The sequence below is a fragment of the Hydra viridissima genome, unplaced genomic scaffold (genome assembly GCF_058129835.1).
Source record: "Hydra viridissima isolate aposymbiotic clone 2 unplaced genomic scaffold, HvirCarnegie_v1 scaffold_12, whole genome shotgun sequence".
NCBI classification, from domain to species: domain Eukaryota; kingdom Metazoa; phylum Cnidaria; class Hydrozoa; order Anthoathecata; family Hydridae; genus Hydra; species Hydra viridissima.
The window spans coordinates 1,069,251-1,094,861 of NW_028324311.1; the positions used below are offsets into that span (position 1 = coordinate 1,069,251).

The 25,611-nt window shown below is 27.7% G+C and overlaps 1 protein-coding gene across 2 annotated transcripts; it reads left to right on the plus strand.

Moving 5' to 3' along the window:
• Positions 1 to 700: 700 nt before the first annotated feature.
• On the plus strand, positions 701 to 25,354 carry LOC145193771 (NEDD4-like E3 ubiquitin-protein ligase WWP1). 2 transcript variants are annotated; one of them, XM_090068238.1, is made up of 26 exons: positions 701 to 950; positions 2,295 to 2,379; positions 2,577 to 2,605; positions 2,722 to 2,763; positions 3,137 to 3,245; positions 3,354 to 3,478; positions 3,889 to 4,015; positions 5,351 to 5,532; positions 6,754 to 6,826; positions 7,371 to 7,466; positions 7,769 to 7,946; positions 8,188 to 8,248; positions 8,452 to 8,539; positions 10,106 to 10,212; positions 10,388 to 10,415; positions 10,622 to 10,688; positions 14,163 to 14,234; positions 14,533 to 14,621; positions 15,899 to 15,996; positions 16,207 to 16,268; positions 17,304 to 17,437; positions 17,556 to 17,696; positions 17,771 to 17,891; positions 18,056 to 18,257; positions 24,347 to 24,419; positions 24,683 to 25,354. In XM_090068238.1, the coding sequence occupies exons 2-26, from the start codon at positions 2,351 to 2,353 to the stop codon at positions 24,780 to 24,782; spliced, it is 2,433 nt and encodes an 810-aa protein (XP_089924364.1). In that variant the 5' UTR covers positions 701 to 950; positions 2,295 to 2,350; the 3' UTR covers positions 24,783 to 25,354. The 2 variants fall into 2 exon arrangements, with proteins under 2 accessions (XP_089924364.1, XP_089924365.1); XM_090068239.1 differs by having other exon boundaries at positions 8,452 to 8,533.
• The last annotated feature ends 257 nt before the right edge of the window (positions 25,355 to 25,611 follow it).

Sequence of the window (25,611 nt, forward strand, 5' to 3'; positions counted from 1 at the left end):
TCTTGTTAAGCCACGAGGTCGTGCACTTACATAGATACGAGGCCATGCACTTACATAGATTAACACGTAGTTAAATTTGATTGGAATAAACAATAAACACTCTGAACCAAAATTTATATCAAATTAAAAAACCTTTTTAATTTTTTAATTAACAATTATTTCAAATTTACACTTAAATCAAACCTCTTTATTCATTTACCAGTTTTACCACGAGAATTAACATATTTACATTACTTTCATGACTTTTTCGTAAAAATTTAAATTAGCGTGCAAGTTTTTTTCCGTAAATTTTAACCACGTTTTGAATGAACTGTTAAGCTAAAATTAATACACCAGTTGTATATACTACCTAAACTATAAGCTCCTGAGTAATAATTTCATTTAAAGTTTAGACTTGTAGAGTACTTATTTAGGACAGTAAATTTTGGATACCGCAGTTTAAAAAGAGAATATTGAGAATAATGACGTCAAAGTGTTGAAAAGAGTTAAATTTGTTGCACTATCGTAATTTTGTATCTAAAATGCTGTTATTGATTTTGATTTAACAGTCTACTTGATTTAAGAAGTGCAGTGGAAGATTCTATATCAGAGGTGAATAAATCATGGCGCACTGTTAGGATCAACAACGCAGGTGCTAGCGAGGCATTGAAATATAAACAAACTACTCGGTTAGTGTTTAAGCAAAAGGTTTTTTTTTTTCGGTTTCAGATTTCTGACAATAATTTTCAGACCTGCTTGTAATTGTGTAATCAAATATGAAACCGAATTATTGTATACCGTCTCGGGCCATAATATAAATGCTTAAAAATAAAAAATGCTGAATGAAGCCATGTTAGATTCCATTTGTGTTTACTAATCAAGCTTCAAAGTAGATAAAACATGTCTGACGAATCCATCTAACCGTAACGCCGTCAGACCAATGACTATTTTCTGACGAATAAATTAAGCAGGTAGGTAGCTTTATCATGGTTTTTCGTTTGCCACAGGCTTTCTTAACTATTTAGCTAAGGAAATTAAAAAAAAAAATAAAATAAATAAAGAGAGAGAGAGAGAGAGAAAAGGTTGATCTATATGGGCAAATTTAATGAGTTATTTATTGTTTACATAATAATGACATTCACCAGTTTATATATAATCTACAACTTGTTAAGTTTAAAGAATTAGAAAACTAAAGAATTGAGACTTTTGTTTATAATTTTTCCCCTCCATAATGATTATCATCAACCTGATTAATTTCCAGCTGGAAAACTGAAGGTTGCTGTAAAATTATGATAATCTACTGGGTTATCAATCAATATCAATCAATCAATATCAATATATTTCGTGTTAAGGATGTTACAAAAAACACAGGTCATTGCAAATAGTAATTCACTAATAAAACGCAATGACCTAAATAATATAAAGAAAAGACAAGAGAAAAACATAAGAAATAAATTAGTCATATAATAAAAGTAGAACTTCACAAAAATTTATAAGTAACACTTATAAAACAGGCTTTTAAAAGAGTTAAAATATAGATCAAATAGTTATTATAATGTATTCACATATACATACATATATACGCATATACACAAATAAGAAATTATAAAATGTACATAACCATAAAGAAAAAAGTTATAGAGGTTAAGAATAAAGTTAAGCGTAACTTTTTAGATAAAAATGATGGAGTGACTTTAAGAACAGATTCTTGGATCTAAGGATAAAATCTGTTTTTAGGGTGTACAGAAGGGTGTTCCAAGAAAGGATACACTGATATGTAATAGAATTTATTCCATGTTTAGTTGTCTGTTTTTGTGGGATTGTTAAGTTGTTAAAAGTGACTGATCTTAGGTTATGTCCACACGTTGTCCTACTGTTAAAATAGTTATGAAATATGGAAGGAAGGTTATTATACTTCATGGCAAAAGCAAAAATAAATATAAACTAAGAAACTTTCAATTGGGTTTCAAAAATATGTTGGTTTTTTATTTATATCAAATTTGAAAAAATAATCATGTCAAATATTGGTTCACTTTCCCCAAAATAAAAAGTTACCAATGTCAAACAAGTCAATGAAGAACTTATAATTATTTTTGTAAATCTGTCGCTGTCTCTTACTAGCTGCATTTAAGTAAACAAAAGTATATGTATGTATGTATGTATGTATGTATGTATGTATGTATGTATGTATGTATGTATGTATGTATGTATGTATGTATGTATGTATGCATGTATGTATGTATGTATGTAACAATATTTTAAAATCTGCTTTCAATAAAGTAGTATGTGTTAACATTCTGTTTTTTTAACATTAGATTACTATAAATAATATTATTCAAAACATATAATGCACAAGTTTATTCACCCATAAATGGCTGCAGCACCTGATAGATCACCAAGGTAAAAATGTGTTATTTGTAAAATGATCAAAGTATTCATTACTAAAACTGCTTATTACTTTAATAAAAGGTTTTTCCTGTTTAAAAAAAACTCATTTTCTGTCCTGTAACTTGCATTATAAACCTTAGATTTTTTTTTATTTACAGTTTTGAATTTAATGTCACATTACAACCCTTTTTTTTTTTTTTTTTTATTAGATCTAAATTCTATCAACTACATTGCAAAGGTATCTAAAAGGACTTGGGCTTTTTTGTTTTAAAATTCTGAAAAAATTCTTTTTTTCATTCATATTTTTTTTTTAAAGAAACTCAATGTCATAAAGAAAGTTAAATTAAATTTTAGTTATTGGATCAAACCTCAAGCAGACATCTGGTGGCTGGTTTAGTATGAGTCTTATTAACTTATTTGTGTGGGTCTATATATATATATATATATATATATATATATATATATATATATATATATATATATATATATATATATGTATATATATATGTATATGTATATGTATATATATGTATATATATGTATACATATATATATATGCATGTATATACATATATATATGTATATACATATATATGTATATATATGTATGTATGTATGTATGTATGTATGTATGTATGTATGTATGTATGTATGTATGTATGTATGTATGTATGTATTATGTAAGTTTGTATGTATATAGTATGTAAGTTTCCTTCATATTTAGGGCAAAAAGCACATTTTTAAAATAAGATGTTTATTTTTTATACAGCTGGTAAAGGTGATTATTATGCAGAAGTTATTGTGGATGGAGAACCACCAAGAAGAACAGAGGTCATAAAAAAAACATTGGTCCCTAAATGGAATGAAATATTTACTGTGTAAGTCATTTTCTCACAAAAAGTAGTTCTTATTGTTTTATGTGTTATTATGTACGCAATATTTTCAAATTATATAGCATGCTATATCTTCTTTAATGTTTTGTGTAGGCTTGTGACTCCATATAGTATTATAGAGTTTCGTGTACTCATGAAGCAATCAGTGCGAACAGATCAAGTTGTTGGTTCAACTAAAGTATCTTTATATGAAGTACTCAAACAAAATAATGGAAAATGTAAGTGGTTTGGTGTAGTCATGTTTTTAAAAATATTTTTCTATTTTATTTATGTCTTTAAATATTTTAGTGCCACTTTTCCTTTTTTGAATCTTAAATCTCTGCTTAATACTTGTGTTGTTATTTTAGAATGAGTATATGTGTTGAAATGACTGCCATATATTTTGAAATAACAGTTTAAAACAAATAAATAACAAAGATATTTTTGCAGATTTTTTAGCACAATATGACCAGGGTAACTAAAACATTAATAAGAATAAAAATATTTTTGATTGGAGATTTTTTTGTAGAACTATCCTTTAAATTAATTTTTGTTTAAAACTTAATTGTTCATTTTTTTATCACCATTTTTGAAACTTTTTGTTTGAAAATAATTTTTAGTGTTGATTGTAAAAATGCTTTTATTTCAGTGGAAATGTTTGAGCAAAAATACCCAATAAGTTATAAAGATAAAGGGAAAGACATATCAAGTGGAGATATTGAGGTTTTGTTTGACAACATGAAGATTGTCATGGATGAGTATCCGCCAACAAACAGGTAGATATTATTTTCTAAAGTTTTATGTTTTACCATAATTGAAAAAGTTGGTGCTCTTACACATCATATAGTGTAAGCATATTTAGTTGTAAAAGTTACAAAACTTTTGTTCTGATGAACTGATTCTAAATAAGCAATTTAAAATTTTTGAAATCAACTTCTGTAATCTAAAAAGAAAAACATCAAACATTTAAATTGTTCTTCCTCTTTCTTGTTCACTCTCTCTTTCTCTTTCATTTCTCTTTCTCTTTCTCTTTTTAGTTTAGTTTTTTAATAATCTCTCTTTTAACATAAAGATCATTTTGTTTAAAATGAACCAGATTTTTAAAAGTCCCACATGGATCATCTCAGATTTTGATGAAACTTGTTGGGGTTGGTGTAAATCAAAGAAATAAACAAATCCTAAATATTTTAGCTCAATATCAAAATGTGGTGAGAAATTTAAAAAAAAAAAAAAAAAAAAAAAAAAAAAAAAAAAAAAAGTAGAACTTTAATTCTTAACTCTGATTAAAAAAGAGCTGTTGAAAACCAGTTATTGCAACAATCTATTGTACAAATCAATCTACATACATACATACATACATACATACATACATACATACATACATACATACATACATACATACATACATACATACAATGTTTTGAAATTTGTAAATATCAACAAATAACATTAAAGTTAGCCCACCTATCCTTGGCACACAAACAACATGTGATGTCTTAACTAATTTCACTTTTTAGACAATGTTTTTCTTTACATACTCATGAAATCTCTAGAGGTATTAATTTCACATTAATTTTACATCATCCATTAGCTTCACGAAGCTCAAAGTATAAAAACTGTGTATAAAATAGTGGTTTGAATATAGTACTTTCTTCTTTTTCTTTTTTTTTTTTTTCTTTCTATTTAATTTTAAATATATTTTTGAACTTGTGGTTAATTTTAAATTTATTTAAATTAACAAATAAACCACTGTAGCAAATACAACTGTCATGTTTGCAAGGTCACACTATTATTTATAATAGAAGTTTTTATTCAAAATAGAAGTTATTATTCATAATAGAAATTATTATTTATAATAGAAATTATTATTTATTTATAATAAAAATTATTATTTATAATAGAAATTATTATTCATAATAGAAATTATTATTTATAATAGAAATTATTATTTATAATAGAAATTATTATTCATAATAGAAATTATTATTTATAATAGAAATTATTATTTATAATAGAAATTAATAACAAAAATTGAAATGAAAACAAGTTATTCTAAATAAGGATTGTTAAATTTCAGGCTTTAAAAAGATTTTTTTATTTTATTCATTTAGTGCCACAAGCACTAATGTAGCTTCTACACCTTCATCATTGTCTTTATCCAGTGCAGGTTCAACTGGCTCTGCTACTAATATTTCCAATTCTCGAGTTGCACCCCAATATACTTCTCCTATTCAACAAGCAACTCCATTAAGGCCACCACGACCCGTTACCAACACATCACCAAATGGACCAGGTAATTTTATCAAAAAAGCTATTTTTTCAAATTTTTTGTTGTTGAGATTATTGATCTCTTTAAATTCAAAACTCTTAAATTGAAATGAGGTGAAAATGTTAAATGTTGATAAAATATAAGTTACTTAATGATTGGCAAATTTTTTATGTGGGATAACAATGAGCCAAAATTTGTTCTATGAAAACAAATTTGTCAAGTAAAAAAAAAAGTTGTCTTTCCTTTATGAAAAACTTGTTTAACATTTATGAGGTGCTAAATCCAAAAAATAAAATTTACCCCAAATTCCATTTTTTATAAGAGCACACTTCAAACTTTGTTTTGAACTCCTGTTAGTTTTAATGTTGAATTCGTCAGGAGTTTTTCACTGATCGCAATAAAGACAATCCTTTTTCAACCAGAAGTAACATTTACTTTTAGCTATTCTTAAGGCTTGGCAACATTAACAATTTGTTTCATAAAACTAAATCGCAAAGCTGCACATTAAATTTGATATCTGTGAAACCAGTTCTTCAATATTACTTTTATCTTGTAGTAAATTCTCTATCATTTGATCTTCTGAACATCAATGTCACCTACTTCTTGAAACTTCAATGTCATCAACTTTTTGAAATAGAATAAGCTTCTCATCAATATGAGCAACTATTTGAATAGTTGATAGCAAATTTGGATATTCACTTTTTAATTTTGAATTTTTGGATTGGTTGCTAACTTGATTGCTAACCTTTAGCATTAATTGCTAACTTACTTATTATCTAAACATGATATTTATTTTTTCTAAATCACTCTGAATCTTATTTTTATTTTTTAATTAATTTATCTATAAAATAATAAAATAGATTACAAAATTGCTTAAGAATCTAAGTTCATAAGCAGTTTTGTTGTTGATCTGTAACGTTTTATATACTTTTTATATATTTTAATGTAACATTTTTTGCCTGATTATAAATGTCTGAAATGTTAAAAAAGTAGGTGTAACAAATATTTTGTAACAAATGTTTTGCTTTTAAAAGAGTGTGCTGTATATACTACACAATAATCTAAATAACAATTAATATCAAAGCTAGTACAAACTCAACTAGATTTTGTTTTTTTATTTTTGTTAATGTGTGAAGCTCATTATTTTTATTGAATAAAGAAGAAATTACAATTAAATTTAAAAAAAAAAAAAACAAATATACAATCTAATATGCCTTATTTTCTTTACTGGTTTTAATTCCCTAGTTCCACAACGCCCTCCTCCTCCAACAAACCCAAGAGTAGGATCAAATGATAATGAAGAACCATTACCTCCTGGGTATGTATGTTTTATTTATAGGCTTCAATGTAGCATAAATATGTTTATGCAAGTTATAGGTGTCTTTACTATTCTTTTAGTTATTCTTTTCAAAATGTTTTTGACTTGTTAATTGAAAATTGCTATCAAAACAGAGTAAACAGTTCTAAAACTTTTCCTTGTTGGCTAAATCCAATCTTATTCAACTTTTTTTACAGTCTACACTAAAACTATAGTTGAAATTAAAAAATCCTTAAGTGCCTAAATTTATTACTTACAAAATAAATTTAATCCTCATAAAGGAATGGAAAGTATAAAACTCTTTTTTGCTGTAATAAAAATGCATAGTTATTTAAGAATGGGGGTTTTAAACAGGGGTAATTAGAGAATTCCCTACAATTAGGGAATTTGTGCAAGTAAAACTATGTGTATGTGAATTTAGTTTTATCTTTCAACCTGTGATTCTTTGTGTAAACTGCATGATCTATTCATTTTTGTAAATGCAAGTTTTTTTTTCTGTGGAGGAATTTTTTCGTTTGGGTATTTTTATGGTTTTTATTAAAAGGTGGGAGAAACGTGTCGATCAATACAATAGAGTTTATTACGTTGATCATACTACTCGATCAACACTCTGGGAACGACCAAAACCATTACCTGCTGGGTAAGATAAAGGTTTTTTTTCATTAGACTTTTTTAAGAGAGGAAAATATTTTTTTCTCTACCTACTTTAAAGTTCATGGTGAATTGCAATTAACAAGATAAATATATTTTTGATTTAAATTTCTAAAAGTACTCCACACTTAAAAAAATTAAACAGCTTATTTGTTTTTTGTCACTAGAAAATGGTATGGTTATTTTTCCATGTTGATTTATATAAGACTGAGATGCACATGGAATTTTTTCTTTGTTTATTACTTTTTAAATGTATTTTTTATTTATTTTTATCTATGCAATTACTATTAGCTGGGAAATGAGAGTTGATGGTCGTGGAAGAACATATTATGTTGATCACAATACGCGTACCACAACCTGGCAACGACCTACTACAGAGTCAGTAAATGCATATAATATGTGGAGAACACAACAACAATCGAACTTAAATCAAGAACATTCTCTATATCAGCAACGTTATCTTAACATGGTATATTGTACTTTATTTTCTCTTTTAATAATAACATAAAAAATGGGTGTTAAAAGATAGACTAAAGCTTTCTGAGATGAATTTGTTAATAAAGTCAATAGCAAATAAACCGTGTATATTGCCTGAATATTTTTTACATTTAATTTTAGACTCTAATCATACTTACAACCCTTTTTTTTGCTTACTTTATTTACTTGTTTTGTTTATGTGTATAGCGTTTTTTTATTTTTTTATTTTTTAGAATATGGAAAATCCACAACAAGATATGTCTGATCCTCTTGGTCCTTTGCCACTTGGTTGGGGTAAATTTTTTGATTTAAGGTTCTTTTTTCTGTAAAAAAAAAAAATGGACTATTAAATATTGATAAAAGTAAATAACATGAAAATAGATCTAAAACTGTTCAAGATAATGTTAAAAATGTAGTGTGATCAAGTATGCCAAAAATCAGTAGATGAAGATCTGGTCTTTAATTTTAACAACTTACTATGTTTTTATTTCAACCAGAAAAACGAGTTGATCAAAATGGGCGTGTATACTTTGTTAACCACAACAGTAGAAAAACACAATGGGAGGATCCTCGGGCAGGGTTAGGGTTTGTATCATTTTCATTTCTCAAAAAAGCATTTTAAATATTAAAACATGTACCAGAAAAAATCTGCGCGAATATTATAAAGGATATTTATTTAAATATTGTGTTTCAATATTGAATGTTATATATATTTTGAAAGTACATATATTAATATTTTTAAATTTAACTTAAGAATGCTTGTGAAGTTTTGTACGTGAGAACGCACGCACTTTGCATTTTTCACTCGATATCAGCTTTTGCACAGTCTTCGGCTGTACTTTCTTGGTAGCTCTAATCCATTTATTTTTGAAGTCTTTAAAGTTTTTCGCTTCTTTTACATTGAACCTTAGTTTTCTTTTGACAAGAGCCCAGTATCTTTCAATAGGAAGTAGTTCTGGACTATTTGGTGGATTGCAGTGTTTTCCAACGAAATCTACTTTAAGTTCTCTAAGCCAATTTAAAGTTGTCCCAGAGTAATGACATGATGCTAAATTGGGCCAAACTAACGGGTTACCCGTGTGTGTTCTTAAAAATGGCAAAAGACGTTTCTGGAAGCATTCTTTTATGTACATTTTGGTGTTAATTGTTCCCAAATTCACAAAACAAGACCTTCTTTCCCCACATTCACTAATTGTTAGCCAAAATAAGAGCTTTGTTGCGAATTTTAGCATTCCAATGCATTTATAATTGGAGTTCAGTTTCTTGTAATTAATCGCTGAATAATATTGGTGTTCTGGAAGAAATCGGAAATATGCAGCACAATAAGTTTCATCGTCAGTAATCGAACAAGGTTTTTTAGCACATAATTTTTATAGAGCAGCTTTCAACATCGAATTGCAACATTTTCTTTCTTTTCTTCACGATGAGAAACTTTTTTCTTTTTGTAAGATTTATAGTCACAATTTCTCTTTACTCTTTTAAAGTGGAAGCACTTGTCTTAAATTTATTTATGAAAGTTCGAAAGAAATCTTCGGTTTTCTGTCCAAGGCATCTTTCACTTTTTTACCTAGATCTCGTCCAACAAAACATTTTTTTCTTCCACTTCCTGATTTTCTTTTGATTGTACCATAAGTCGTTTCACAATGCTCTGCACTGTTCCCACAGCAATCTGCAACTCATTAGAAATTGTTTTGTTTGAAACACCAGGATTTTCAACTAGAAAATGCAAAATTTTTTCTCGCTACTTATCTTGATTTGATGACATTTGAATTAAAAGTATTTGTTTTAATAACAGAGTTGTATAAATTTTGAATAACATTAATACAATGACATTTTAAAACAATTAGCTATTTAAAATGATGCGCGGTTTCCGTAAACACCACATCAGAACACACGCAGATTTTTTCTGGTATATGTCTTATTGATTCAGGATTATTTTAAGTACCAGATTGTATGATTGTACTTCAAGAAGAAGAAGAAGTAAATGAGGAAGTAAAACTTGTAGAGTTAAAAAAATGTTTTAATGCTCAATTTTTAGATTTGATGTTTTGCACATTCAATAATGATGAATTTTTGTTAAATTTATGAATAAAGTTTCTACACCTTATTTTAGCTATAGCTTTTAATACAAAATAATTTTTTTATTTTCAGAGGGATTTTAGATCAAAAACCTCTACCACCTAATTGGGAAATGAGGTACACTTCAGATGGCATACCATACTTTGTTGACCATAATACAAGAACAACTTCATTTAATGGTGAATAATATATTGTTGAATAAAGCATAATGTTGAATCAAATATATAAAAGTTTCAGAGATTTTTGGAAATTGCTTCTCAGTTGTTCTAATTTAAAATTACTTTTGTATATTTTTATGAGTTTAACTTTTGAGTTTAATTTTAAGTTTTTAATTTTTCCCTAAAATGTTTTTAGACCCACGAACTGGGCAACCTGCAGTGCAGTAAGTTTCAAGCTTCATTTTTTTGCTTTTGTTTATATAATTTACAGTTATTCAAAATATATTTTTCATGCTTTGTTTCTGTAATTTGTCACTTTTTTTGTTTTCATGCTTATAAAAATGCTTTTCTCTCAACTACTGATTTTAATAAAATGTTTGTTTCTTTGAGGTTCTTATTTAAATTTAGATATTTTTTTCATGTCTTTTAGAGGTACAGGTATAGCATATGAAAGAAGTTTTCGTTTCAAGTTGGCGCAATTCAGACAACTTTGCCAAGTGAAAACTTTTTTTTTGTTTGTTTGTTTGTTTTAATTTTTTGTTTTTCAAAATTTTTGTTCTGTAAAATAGTTTTTGTTGTATCACAAATTTTTTGCTTAAAAAATGGCGGTGATGATGGAGACTAACAGGTTTCAGATTTGAAACTACATTCAAATTAATATAAAAAGATTTTTTATATTTAACGGGTGACAAGTGAAAAATGAGACTGATTTTAAAGACACATCTTTTTAATGGTATAAGATAAATGAAAAAGGAAAAATGTTTTAGAAAGTATTTTTATTCTAGTTTTTAAATATTTTATGTGTTTTTATTATTTTTTTTTATAGAAAAATGAATAAAGAGATAAGTTCAAAACAAGAAGAGATAAGAAAATGTGTGTATGAATTTTATTTAAATTACAGAAATGTTGGTAAAAAGTTCACTTATGACCACTTTTAAACTGAGAATATACCTAAAAGTACTATTTACAAGATAATCAAACGTGCTGAATGTGATCTGGTCAACCAAAGAGTTCTAGGAAGTGGAGGGAAGGCTAAAAAAATGACCAAGACAAACACTAAAAGACTCAAACTCAACGACAGCCAGCTAAAAAGTTTTTGTACTCAGCAACACATTAATAAAACATTAAAAAAATAAGACAAAAATTAAATCAAGAAAAAAAAAGACAGTTCTAAATGTTCTGACCAGTGAAAAGACAGTTCTAAATGTTCTGACCAGTGAAAAGACAATTCTATATGTTCTGACCAGTGAAAAGCAGTTGCTAGAACTAAGTGCCGTTGATTGTATCAGAAATTCAAAAACCGTTAACCAATCATTGATGATGAGTCTTATTTCGTTAAATCACTCCAGTCTCACTGAAAATGATTTTTCACTAGTGATGTAAAATCTACTCCATCTACAGTTAAATATCAAGCGAAAGAAAAGTTTCAAAAAAAAATTACTTCTGTGGATTGTTTTCTCTGAAAATGGCATTTCTTAGCCCTAATTTGTACCTAGTGGACTGGCTGTAAATCAAGAAATCTACTTAAATAAATGCATTAAGAAGAGACTTATTACATTAATTGATAAGTATCATTCAGTAGTGCATATCTACACACTATGCAAAAGCAGTAATTACGTACCTAAACAAGAAAAAAGTGCATTTTATTGAGAAAGCTGATAACCCTGCAAATTTGCCAGAATGTTGTCCTATAAAAAAGTTTTTGTAGTATTTTGAAAGGCCTTGTCTACATGAATAATTGGCATGCACAAAATCTTAAAAAATTACACTCTAGAATCAACTATTGCCTTAATAAAGTTGATTTTGAGCTCATATGGAGTTAAACTCAGTCTATACCAGGCCTAGTTGATAAAGTCAGAACACACCTATCCAAAAATAGTCCCAACCTCAATTTTGAGGACCCAAAAAATGACTGATGGGGCATTAATCTGCAAGGTCTCAGATATCACCAGATGTAAAAATTAAAATCTAATCTCTATAGCCAAAGGAGAAAAACACATTTAAAGTTTATAGCATTTTGCGCTATTCATTGCACTTGGAGCACTGTCGTAAATCTATTTTGTTTTTTTTTCACTTTTGGGTTATGGAGTTTTTAAAAAATATCAAAAACTCTTCACATATGTGTTGGCTATAGTCTGACAAAAAATCAGCTCTTTAACACTTGTGGTTTGTGTACAGAGACCTAAAGTATAGGGTATGGCACTAAAAGCCTCTTTAAAAAGAGACAACGGATGCTTTACGTTTTTATTCTAACCTTATTATCGACTATGGAAGTTTCAAAATTCAATAGAATGAAGCCTTGGCATTTATCTTTCAGGCAAAAAAAATAGAAGCAAGATATCTTTTATCTGTGCAAAGATATAGCTCCTAAAGTAGGAATCTCGCCTTTGAAAAAATTGCCAAAATATAGCAGCTTTTTGTGGTTTTTATGCTTTTTAAAGATTCAAAGTTACATCAAATAACTAATTTAGTAACAACATCATGTGACTAGTGGATATGGGGTTCTATGGTTGTTGGACTTCACATTTGTGTGTACTTTGTCTACAAAAAGAGTGTTTTTTTTGTCCAAGTTTGTATAAAGTATGGGGAAGAAAACACAGTTAGAGGCATTTTTTCTAATTATTCTGAATTTAAAACACATAAAAACCTCTTTATATTTTAGTTGTTAAACCCACAGGTTTGCTTTGTTGTTTTTGTTTAAAATGATTGAACAAATATTGGAAATACACACAATAATGGTAACTTTTTTTAATTTAAAAAAGAAATATCTCTTTACTGAAATGGGTTTTAACAAGATATCAAACATATGAAAATCCCATTTGAACTTAATCTCCCATTGTAAAAACACATACATACTGACATGAAATGATTTCCTTTAAAAAAAAATTACTGTATGGTGGTGTTGTGATATTTATTACTTTTTCTTGAAATTGCTCTTAGATTTTTTTATTTAGTACTTGCAAAATAAGATATATACTTCTGATTAATTTTTTGTAAACTTATGATATTTTATGAAAATATAAATAAATTGATACAGTGTATAATATAAACAAAAATTTTAGACAAGAATGAAATTCTAGAAATCACTGTTTAACTGTTTTAAAAAAATAGAATTATTTAAAAAATCTAATTCAAAGATGCTTGCTGTTATAGTCAATGACACATTTCAGTAACTGGCCTTCATAACCAGGGTGACCAGGGTTTCTTTTGTACCTAGCCCATTGAGCACTGAAGATTGAATGTAAGGCTTCTGTTGATTGCTCACTAAAAATGCCTAATGCTGTACCCTTTAGAGTAATAAATTCAGAAACATGGTAGAACACTGCATGGGCTTTTGGAGTGACTGAAACTGGGAGTTGAAGGTATGAGTTCTTAAAGTCTTTGATATGTTGAATATATTCAGTATTTAATGTCCTTCCAAAACAGGAGCTAACAACACTCTTGAAATGTTGGAATGTTTTCACAAAACCAAGCATATGGTCTGCCTTTTCTCTTTCAATAATTCTTTGCAAAACATCAGTATTCATCAAAAGCTTATGACAATCATTCCCAACAAACTCTCCACCATGATAAGGTTGTAATTTCAATTTGAGAAATAATGGCCAATCTTTGCCTTTAGGCCATATCTTTAGCATTGATTTGTAAAGATGATTTACAATTCCAGATTAATTGCCCATCAGTCGTTTTTTGAGTCCAGATTAATGCCCCATCAGTCGTCTTTTGGGTCCTCAAAATTGAGGTTGGGACCATTTTTGGATAGGTGTGAGAAGGAAAGGTTTAATTTGAAATAATTATATCAATAAAAATAGAATAAAAAAAAAAAATTTTTCCTTTTTGTTTTATCTTATACCTTAAAAGAGATTTGTGTCTTTTACTTTATTTGTCTCATTTTTCACTTGTCAACTGTAACCTTGTACAGTTTATTTGTTATTGGTTTTGAAGTTTTTTTTTTGTATAAATATTTTTTTAAGGCAAATGCATTGCCCAGCCATGTAAAGATTGTTGTCTCCAGAACAAATGTTTTTGAAGACTCTTTTCAACAAGTAAGTTTTTTTTCTTCAAACATAAAAATTTTACTGTGACTTTTATTAAAACTTTTATAATTTGCATTAATGAAACTTCTTAATTTATTTACGATTTCTGTTATAATCTTTCTTAAGAGATTTCAGTAAAATAACTTATGTTTGACCCAACGCATCAAACACAAATTGTTTTTCTTTTGAAAAAAAAAAATTCTATTAAAAGTTTGATCTTGCAGCTCATAATCAATAATGTGATGCTGTAGTTGCGAAGAGCTATCATCATTTTCAGAGTTTAGTGCTGAGTTAACTCATCTTTTAGATAATGCGAATTCCTCCTCATGATCTTCGAAGAAGATTATTCATTAATTTTAAAGGAGAAGAGGGGTTGGATTATGGAGGCATTGCTAGGTAAGTTTTCATACAATCTTGTATTAGGAGTGCATCAGGGTGATGGCATTTTTACAACTTTATTTGTAAAAGATGAACTTTTATGTTTCTTTTAAGAAGATATTTTTTTGTAAATTTTAAAAAAAGGTTTTTCCCAAATCTAAAGTATATCATTTCTTATTGTCTTCATGTATGATAACATAGTATAGATTACCTTACTTTTTTATTGCCTTCATGTATAATAATATAGTATGGATTACCTAACATCTTGTAGTTGAAATATTTCCAATAAAATTTCTTTTAAATATCAAAGTAATGACATTTTTAGGAATACTTACTGATCTGCTATAATCAGAATATAACAGAAGTCTCTTGAAATGTTGGAGTAACTGTCCTCTCTGTTGTAAATCTTCTTTTTTATTTAAGCCTAGAATGTCATATAAAAAAGTGCAACAAAGCTATAATTAAAGGAACTTGGTGCTTATTTTAAAAAATCCTGAACATTAAATTAAATTAGTAGTTATTTGTCTCAGACTAATAAAGCAAATGATATATAAAGCAAAATTAAAGCTGAAAAAATTGTCAGAATCTTGGGAGTTATGAATGGAAAATTCTAGAAATGCAAAAAGTGAAGGTTTTCACAATATGAAGTTTTAATTTAGCCAGGGTATTTCAATTTTGTTGTACAACTTTTTATATTTTATTTATAAATGCTTTTAAATCTGAGTAAAGTGCACTGGAATTCCAGAGCAATTTACCATTCATCTTACTACCAGAAAGTGGAGATTAGTTTGTAGTGGTCTATTAGTTTTATATGTGATGTCAGAGAATCAATAATATGATGTGGAAGCTTATGAAATTCCTTTTACTATGCTCAATTAGTATCCAAAATCTCTTAATACGCTTTCTAACCTTTGAAGCAAGGAGCTTTCTACAATTTTGATTACAAAATCTTAACAGTGTGTCTCTATCATGCTGTGAAAATATTGCATTATATTTATAAAACATGTCAGAGAGACAAAAAAGTCATCTTCAATTTGTAATTAAAAATAAATGTTAAAAAAATGTACTGTATTTTTATTTGATAAAAATTCTTAAAAAGTTCTTCATTTAGTTATACAGGACCTAAGTTTTTTTGTTTTTTTATCAAAAAATTTAAATTTGTCTCGCTAATGTGTGTATATGTTGTTTTAGTGCATTTATCTGAGCCTTATTTTCTTTTGTCAAGATCTTGTTTAGTAGTTCAATTATGGTTTGAAAAAACTTAGCAAGCTGGATTTAAAATTTTCTATGTGTAGGGAATGGTTTTTTATGCTCTCACGTGAAATCATGAATCCTATGTATTGTTTATTTGAATACAGTGGAAAAGGATCTTATACTTTACAGATTAATCCAGGTAAAACATTTTTAAAACTTTTATTGCTTTAATGTCAGGAGATTTTTGAAATAGTAAAGTACTAAAAAACAACGCCAAAAAGTTTTGAAAGTTTAAATAAGCATCCTTTACTCATAGGGTTTCCAAGAGATGTAAACATTTGCTTGATTTATTTGCCAGATTATTTCTTGTGAATGCAATGTTTTTCTTAATTTTGGTGTTTTCTTTTAGCTTCTTATGTAAATCCAGATCATTTGGAGTACTTTAGATTCATTGGTCGTGTTATAGCAATGGTAAGTTTAAATGCTATATGACTTGAATGCTTCTTGTATCATAATTATCTATAATTATGTCATAATTATTATAATTATGAACATAATTATCAACTACTAAGTGCAATAGGTATCTAGTTTTAGTAGTTGAGTATATGGACAAATCTCAACAGTTTAAAATTTCAAACCAGTCTTGAATTGAAATGCTGATGTTATATAACAGCACAGCATGTTTCAACCTGAACAAATGTTACTGATGTGCTTAAATTTTCAAGTGCAAAAGTTAGTAACAAAAAGAAACTGAACTGAACTTCTCATTGTCTTTTTTTGAAAGAATCGTCTTTTATATTTCTCTTAACTGTTATAGGTTATTTGATACTGTGGCATCTGCATTGAATATGTAGGCTCCTGAATTAGTTTAAAGATGTGATGTGTAAAGAGATTTGCAGCAAATTTATTTTTTAAACAGGATTCTTTCAATAAGGTTTAGGGTTTTGAACAGTTTCTTATTCTGGCATTCCAGCTAAACTTGAATTATGGAGGTGGCCATCTTTGTTATCTTAAGCATTATTGTTTTTCTGCTATTAAAATCTTCAGAATAACTGTTTACCTCCAGATACTTACATCAATATTAAATTAGTTTTATTTGGTCTGCTGATTGAGCAAACCAATGAAATTTAACTGTTATTTATCTCCCTAATGTTTGAATAAGTTCATCATCGTTTTTCTACCTACTTTTATAGAATTTTAAAAAGAAAATTTTAACAAATTATTAATTTTCTTTTTTTGCATTCTTTAGGATCTGCATTTTTAAGGGGCATTAAATTATTTTTAAGGGGCATTAAGATATTTTTAAGGGGCATTAAGATTTTTACTTGTCGTTGTTATGATTTTATCTTTTTTTTTTCTCAATCTCAAATTTTTAGCTGAACTCAAAAAAATAAACACATGACTAACAATCTACTTAACTATCATTTTCTTAAGCTTTTTTATATAAAAGGTTTACTTTACTAACAGAGTGCAGAACTTGTTAATCTTGTATTCAATTTCTCCTAGGCACTCTATCATGGAAAGTTTATTGATCGTGGATTTAGTATGCCATTCTATAAACGCATGTTAGATAAAAAATTGACAATTACTGATATGGAAACTATTGATAACGAATTTTATCAATCTCTTCTTTGGATTAAGTAAAATTCTTGTTTTGATTCTTTTTAATGTCTGTTTGCTATAATATAAATGTAAATTGATTTTCCTACATGTGCGCATATTGACCTATTTAGATTTTTATTTTTATCTGCTTTTCAGGGAAAATAGCATAGACAGTTGTGGATTAGACCTTACATTTGCTACAGATATGGAAGTGCTAGGAAAGCTTACAGAGCATGAGCTCAAGCAGGGGGGTAAAAATATAGAAGTCACAGATGCCAATAAATTGGAATACATTGAGTGAGTGATAAACAAATAAAGTTCATATTAAATTTGAACAAAATATATGTTAATAAACATATTTTTTTTAATAGGTTAATTACTGAGTGGAGATTTTCAAGAGGTGTGGTCGAACAGACAAAAACTTTCCTCAGTGGATTCAATGAAGTACTTCCCATGTATTGGCTGCAAAATTTTGACGAACGAGAATTAGAGGTTAGCAAAATAATTCATTGATTTTCAAATAGCTAGCAAGAATACATTTCTCCTCTTCATCAAGTTATACGTATGATATTTTATGGCCTATAAATATGGGATTATGATATTCCCCAAAAAATGTCAGTCAATAGGGCTTTATCTTCATGTAAATCACTCTCTAGACACTGTTATGTGGTATGCAAGAGTATGATCTTGAAGATTGGCAGCGAAACACTGTTTATCGCAATTATGCAAAAACATCTAAACAGATCATATGGTTTTGGCAAGCATTAAAAACATTTGACAACGAAAAAAAATCACGTTTATTACAGTTTGTCACTGGAACATGCCGACTACCTGTGGGTGGATTTGCAGAATTAATAGGTAGAATAAAGTATCTATCTTTGTGTGTTATATTATATATACATATATATATATATATATATATATATATATATATATATATATATATATATATATATATATATATATATATATATATATATATATATATATTAGGGTGGGTCAAATGCCCCTTATTTTTGAAAATTAAAAGGCACTGTTTTCCATGTGCTGTGGGTGTACTCTATGATCAATAAAAAACAAAATTTAACTTATTTGCTCAAATTTTAGACCCCCGCTCAACAGGCTCAAAAATTTTATTTTTGCCCCAAAAAATCATATTATGAGTAGTTAAATGCCCTTGATTCATTTTTTTTTTGTTTTTTTTTGTTTAAGTGAATAGGGACATTTGTGTGATCAGTTAAAACAATAATTCAGCAAAATAGAAACTATATTAGGACAGCTTTAGGTATTGTTTTGTTAGTTTTTTTATCTTAAAACTTTGACCTGGTTTCCAAAAAAAACCCGGTTTTTACATACTATTAGACCTAATATCTAGCTATTGACAGCAAAAGAAATATACAATTAGGGATAGTTTTATTATGTTATGCATAGTTATGCACATCTGTGGGTTTAGAAAGCTTTTTTTAGCACATTTATAAATAAAAGTTATAATTTTTTAAAATTTTTACTTTAAAATCTTGTTTTAAAAATTTTTTTTTTTTATCAGTTAACTTAACATAAATTTATGACTTGATATAAATTTATGAAATTAGATAACTTTTTACAATTTAGCAATCACATAAACATTGTAATAATTACATAACACATTTTAAATAATTTTTGACAACTTGTCTTTAGTATTGGCTGAAAATTTTTGTCTGTGACTTTTTGGTCATTTTTTCTCTTGTGTTATTGTCTAGCATTTCATCGCATATAGCAAGTACAACATTTCGTTCTGTAAGAAACCATAACTGATTTTTAAAACTCTTAATTGCTGCAGTTGAAATTGTTTTATTAAATGACCCATACTTGATCATGTTCCTGATTGAACATAAATCTAAGCAAGGAGAAGAGGCTGCTAATGGTGCTTTCAGAAACCATCTTGCATGAAACAGCCCAGTAAACTCAGCAACTTGATGAACTGTTACTATTTTTCTGCACTAATTATATAAATTGTTGTAAATCAAATGTAAGCAGTTCTAATGTCATGTCGTAGCTTTTGATAAAAATCTTGCATGATGAAAAGCTATAGGTTTACAAAACTTAAAATTTGGTATATTTACCAAATATATTGATCAGCTACTATTGTAATTGAACTTCTGTTCCAGATTTTCTTCAGTGACAAAACAACACAAGTGCTTTTAAGAAAATTACATCCTCCAGGGTTATTGCAACCAATTTCAAAACTCCAATGGGGAAGTTTGCAAGAAACTATATCACTGAGTTTACATTGTAATTTTTCTTTTCTCGCTTTAATTAGTTTGCCATGTAAATATTGCAGAACTTGCTCTCCAGTAGGCAATTGAGATGATGGTAGTATCTTAATGGTATCATTGATCAACAAAACTTTATGTTTCGATCTTGTATCTTTTCCCATTTTATTTTAAATATTACATTATATTTGTTTCTACTGTTAATGTAGATATATTATTTTTTCCGCTAAAGTAAAACATAAAACAGGAAAATAATAAAAATTAAAATTGTTTTTGATTTTTCTCTTTGCGAAAAATCAATTTTTCAACTTCAATAAAGCTTAATAGCGTCATAAATATTTGATCTTAATGAAATAAACTTTGCGATCTTAATGAAATAAACAGACCAGCAAGTTGAAGGTATAGTAAAAACCGGTCAAATTTTTAAGGAACTGGGTCAAAACTCAGGGTCCAAAATGCTTGAGCACAGTCTAAAACTTATTCAATAACTATAAAGTTGGGCCTAATATGATCATATAGACCTATAAATTCGGATAAAAAACAGTGCCTCAAAAATATCTATTTTTAAAGTTATTTAACCGGTTATAATATGTTTTTTTTTTTTGAGGTAAAAATTTGATCTTTGAGCCCATTGAGCATTGAGTTAAATTTTGTTTTTTATTAATCACAGGGTACACCCACAGCACACAGAAAACAGTGCCTTTTGATTTTCGAAAATAAGGGGCATTTGACCCACCCTAATATATATATATATATATATATATATATATATATATATATATATATATATATATATGTATGTATGTATGTATGTATGTATGTATGTATGTATGTATGTATGTATGTATGTATGTATGTATGTATGTATATAACCTTGTGATTACCAGTTTTAGCCAAACCACTTGAAGTTGTATGAAAGACTTAAAAAAATTTCTTAGGTTAAAAATCCTTAAATTCTTCATAAAGAGCTTAACATTTGTTCAATGTGCAATGTGATTTTACACTAAAAGATGCAGAATTTCATTTTAAGCAATCTTTATTCTATGACATTTTCTTATAACACCTATATTTAAAAAGTTATTTACAGAAAACTTAAAACAAATTGACTTTTTTTTTTCCAAAAATTGACAAAGTTTGATGAGGTTTCCAAATCCAGAATTAAAAAAAAGTCATTGATGACTTTTCAACTGACTAGTACTATGCTTATCACATCGGCTGAGGTGTAATGACAGGGAACATAAATGATGATTTGGCCTGTTTAGATGTTGGACCTAGAACCATTCTAATTGGCTGACATTAGCATGCAGAATCTTGAGGTATTAGGTATCTATTTCCAAATGTACTAAAAATTGCCGAATTTATGGTTAATTTGTGTTTCCTAGTTGGTTTAGTGTTACGATAAATATTCAACTGATGGTCCCATAAACTTATTTAAAGAGGTTCAAAGAATCAATAAATTTCCTGATTCAAATGCTAAGAACATTTGTTATAAAGTTACAGATGATAGCAGTTATTTTGCTCACGGTGAAAATAATCTCATTTGAATGTTAGCTGATGAGGATGAAGAGATCAGAAGGAAAGTTGACAATAAAGACTTTCATGGTGAAGATGATTTTGAAAAGGGAAAGGTTGAGAGTGATGATGAAGCTAATGTTAGTGAAAGTGATTATCCCTCAATGTATAAAGATTAAAGAGTGTTTCTAAAGCCCAAGATTAATTTCAAAGCTGTATTTTACTATAAAATGACCCCAATTTCCCAATGGCACACAATTCCACCAGTCTTGAGACCGTTATTGAAAAAGATAAAATACTTAAATTTATCAAAAAACCACTAAAAACCACTTAAAGTATTTTTTCTCTGTTTTCTATATAGATAACCACTGCATTACAGTTGTAAGGATTTTGTATCTTCACAGTTAATTTGGATATAGATGTAATACATTAAGTATCTGTTGTCATATTTTTTATATATGCCACTACTTCAACTAAAAAACAATAAAAAATTTAAGCTTTTGGCAATAACTTCATAAATGTAGATTTTAGGAAAAAATGTTATTTCAATAAGACATGTTCTAAATTTAATTTTGCATCATCTGAGGCCTTATTGATGCTTATAACTGATTTGATAATGCATTTATGATTATTTTTGCATTTTTAACTCATAAAAACACCAAAAATTTTGAACCCAATTAGGTCAGATAAAAATAATAACCACTGACTTTTTTCTTCATAAATGTGATTTACCAATCAAAATTCCAGCTCACTATATATATATATATATATATATATATATATATATATATATATATATATATATATATATATATATATATATATATATATATATATATATATATATATATATATATATATATATAAAATATATATATATATATATATAAAATATATATATATATATATAAAATATATATATATATATATAAAATATATATATATATATATAAAATATATATATATATATATAAAATATATATATATATATATAAAATATATATATATATATATATAAAATATATATATAAAAAATTAAGTATGGGTGGTAATGTCAGTATGAGTGTAAGTTTTCATTGGGATTCTGATTGATTGGGATAACTGCCAGGTAAAAGTCTATGGATATAAATCTCAAAATGGCATGGTTTTGTTGGGTAAGAAAGCTTGAACTTTCTAAATTGGATACTAAGGCTTATTTCAAATAATGAGTACATCTTCATTATTACTTAAATAGTTGTCTGAATAGTGCTCTTAGTTAATTGCTATTGGAAAAAACGTTTGACGCGTGCATTGACTGTCAGTAATGTTTCTGTATTTTTTACATTCTTAAACTTTACACTTTCCTTTGACTAAAAATTGGCAAGTGTTAGCATTAAATAAAAAAATTGAATTAATTGATATATAAATATACTACCGTCCGTAAGTTTGGACGCACCTTACAAAAATAGACAAAACGCGTTTTAGCTCATAAAATTAAGAGTGTCTGCATCGGTCTCATCATAAAGTACTTTGTGAACATAGTTAAGAGAGATATTTTTAAAAGAAATATATTCTTACATTATTAAATTTATTATTATTTACAAAACAGAAAAGTTTTTAAGCGATATCCACTTGTATCGTAAAATAAATAAATTTTTAAATAAAATTACTTTTTATTTTGTCTATTCTCATTTTTAGTTAAACTTTAAAGCTGAGTGTGTTATAAGATTTTTTTTTTTTTCTGTTTTAAAAATTTAATAAATCTATAGTTTTTGAAAATTAATGATTTGATTGATTTTGAACTATCAATTTTTGGTAAGAAAATTTTATTTCTCATTTTTTCAAATAAATTATTTTATTTTAGTATTCTTATAAGATTCGTTATTTAAAATGGTAAAAAGAGGGCAGGTAAATTTAGAAAATCGAATAGAAATTAGGACCCTTCATAATTTAGGCTTTTCTAATCGAGAAATTGGTCGACGCCTCAGCATTTTCAGAGAGTTGCGTCCGTAAAACGATTAAAAGAAAAGTAGAAACGGGGTCTTTCTGCGATCGTAAAAGAGTAGGGAGACCTCGTTCTGCTACAAAAAAAGAGGATAAGTACATAGTAATTAATTCTTTACAAAATCGTAGACGCACAGCGCCAGATTTAGGAGCTGATTTTAATGAACATCATACCGCAAAAATAAGTACAACGACAGTAAAAAAACGACTTCTCGAAGTAGGGCTCAGAGGTCGTATGGCTGTTAAAAAACCACGTCTTGCAACCGTCCACAAACAAAAAAGATTAGTCTGGGCCAAAGAACACAAGAATTGGACGGTTGAAGAGTAGAATAGAGTACTTTGGTCAGAAGAATCAAAGTTTGAGATTTTTGGGAATAAACGCCGGTCATTTGTTCGTCGTCGGGTAGGAGAAAGAATGCTGGAGTAATGTACTGTGCAAACAATTAAGCATGGAGCTGGGAATATAATAGTTAGGGGTTGTTTCGGTGGTGGCCAAGTGGGATCAATCGCCAAAATTGACAGGAAAATGACAAAAGTCTATTTAAAGATTTTGAAAGAACATGTTTTAGTCTGTGGAACCGAATTAATTGGCCTACGATTCGTGTTCCAACATGATAACGATCCTTAACGCACTGCTAAAGTGGGTTAAGCAATATTTAAATGAAAAACAAGAGGAAGGATTGTTAAAGGTCATGGTTTGGCCACTGCAGAGTCCTGATTGTAACCCAATTGAGTTATTGTGGGATCATTTAGATCGAGAAGTCCGAAAAACTCCACCAAGGGGTAAAAATGATCTTTGGGAGGCAATCCAAAACATATGGAAAAATATTGATGAGGAATATTTAAAAAAGTTGATTGATCGCATGCCACGTATTTGCCAAGCGGTAGTCAAAGCTAAAGGTGGCCATTTTGACGAAAAGATGATTTAAATAAAAACATTTTATTTTAGTAATAACTTTTGATACTATTTTTTTTTTTTCATTAAAACTAATAAAAGAACATAAAATTATCGATTTGTTTTATTAAAGTCACAAATTATTCTTGACACATTTTTCTCTTAATAGATGTAGTTGCGTTTATGGACGGGTGTGTGTGTATATATATATATATATATATATATATATATATATATATATATATATATATTTTTTAATTTAATGCCAACACTTGTATTTTTACACACACATGTATATTTTGCAGGAAGCAACGGTCCACAGAAATTTTGTATAGAGAAGGTTGGTAAAGAAACTTGGCTTCCAAGAAGCCATACATGGTATAACTTAATTTTATTTTCTAATGTATACATTTTAGACAATTTTAAACAGAAAATAGATTTTTTTTTTTTTTTTTTTTTTTTTTTTTTTTTTTTAAGTTTGTTTTTTTTTATTTTTGGTTTGTTTTCTTTTTTATTTAAGCAATTTTATTTATTTTATTTCAAATTTATCTTATGAAATTTATCTTTAAGCTTGTAATTTTCATATTGATTAAAGTTAAGCTCGTGAAGAGAATTTTTAAGTTTTTCTTTGTATTCTGCAGTTTCAACCGCTTGGATCTCCCTCCTTACCGAAGTTATGAGCAGTTGCTAGAGAAGCTTACATTCGCCATCGAAGAGACTGAAGGGTTTGGCCAAGAATAACGTGTTTTTTTCGTATCCTCTTTTTCTCTTTGCCGAAAGCTAGATGCATAGTCATCATATGCATTGGAACGCAGAATTTGCAAGGCTGTAACCCGTGGTTCGCTTCCCGTGATGTTTTTATGTTTGATGCTTTTCTAAACCTTTTTTTACAGCACCACTCTGCTCATTCGATAATTTCGGAGACTTCTCTACGAATAAAGCAAGAAAAATAGATTTTGCATAGGTTTTTTATCATTTACTTTCTCGTATTTTTGAAGCTTACGAAACCTTCACAGTCTCAACAAAACCCTTTCTCTCCTCCTTTTGTAAAAAGAACCTCAAAGCTTTTTATAGTTTTAAGAAAACGAGAGTAAAATGTGCTTTTATAAGTATTTTGTTTCCGATCAATTTTACGTGGATTTTTTTTTCGTCCTTATTTTTATTTTTAAATTGTAACTATGGTAACTATGTTAGTGACTATGGTAATTATCGTTGTAAGTAAAATTCAAAAGAAAATATTTTTGAGTTGTTAAAATGTAAACCGAATGTATATTACTCAATAGTTTTTGGAAAACTTGAATGCTTTCGTTGAATTTCAAAAATTCTTTGGTTACAAATCTCAAATTTTTCTGCATTTTAAAAAAATCTCTTAAAACGTATAAAATGCAATCCTTGTCCTTTTTATTTATAATTTCTTTCCCTTATTTTTTATTTATAATTCTTTCCCTTATTTTAAGACATAATTTGGACTTAGGTTTTGTGATAATTTTTTTTTTTTTTTATAATTAAAAAGAGCTGCCAGTTGTAATTGTTGTCGGTTAAAACGCATTCACTTGCTGCATTTTTGTAA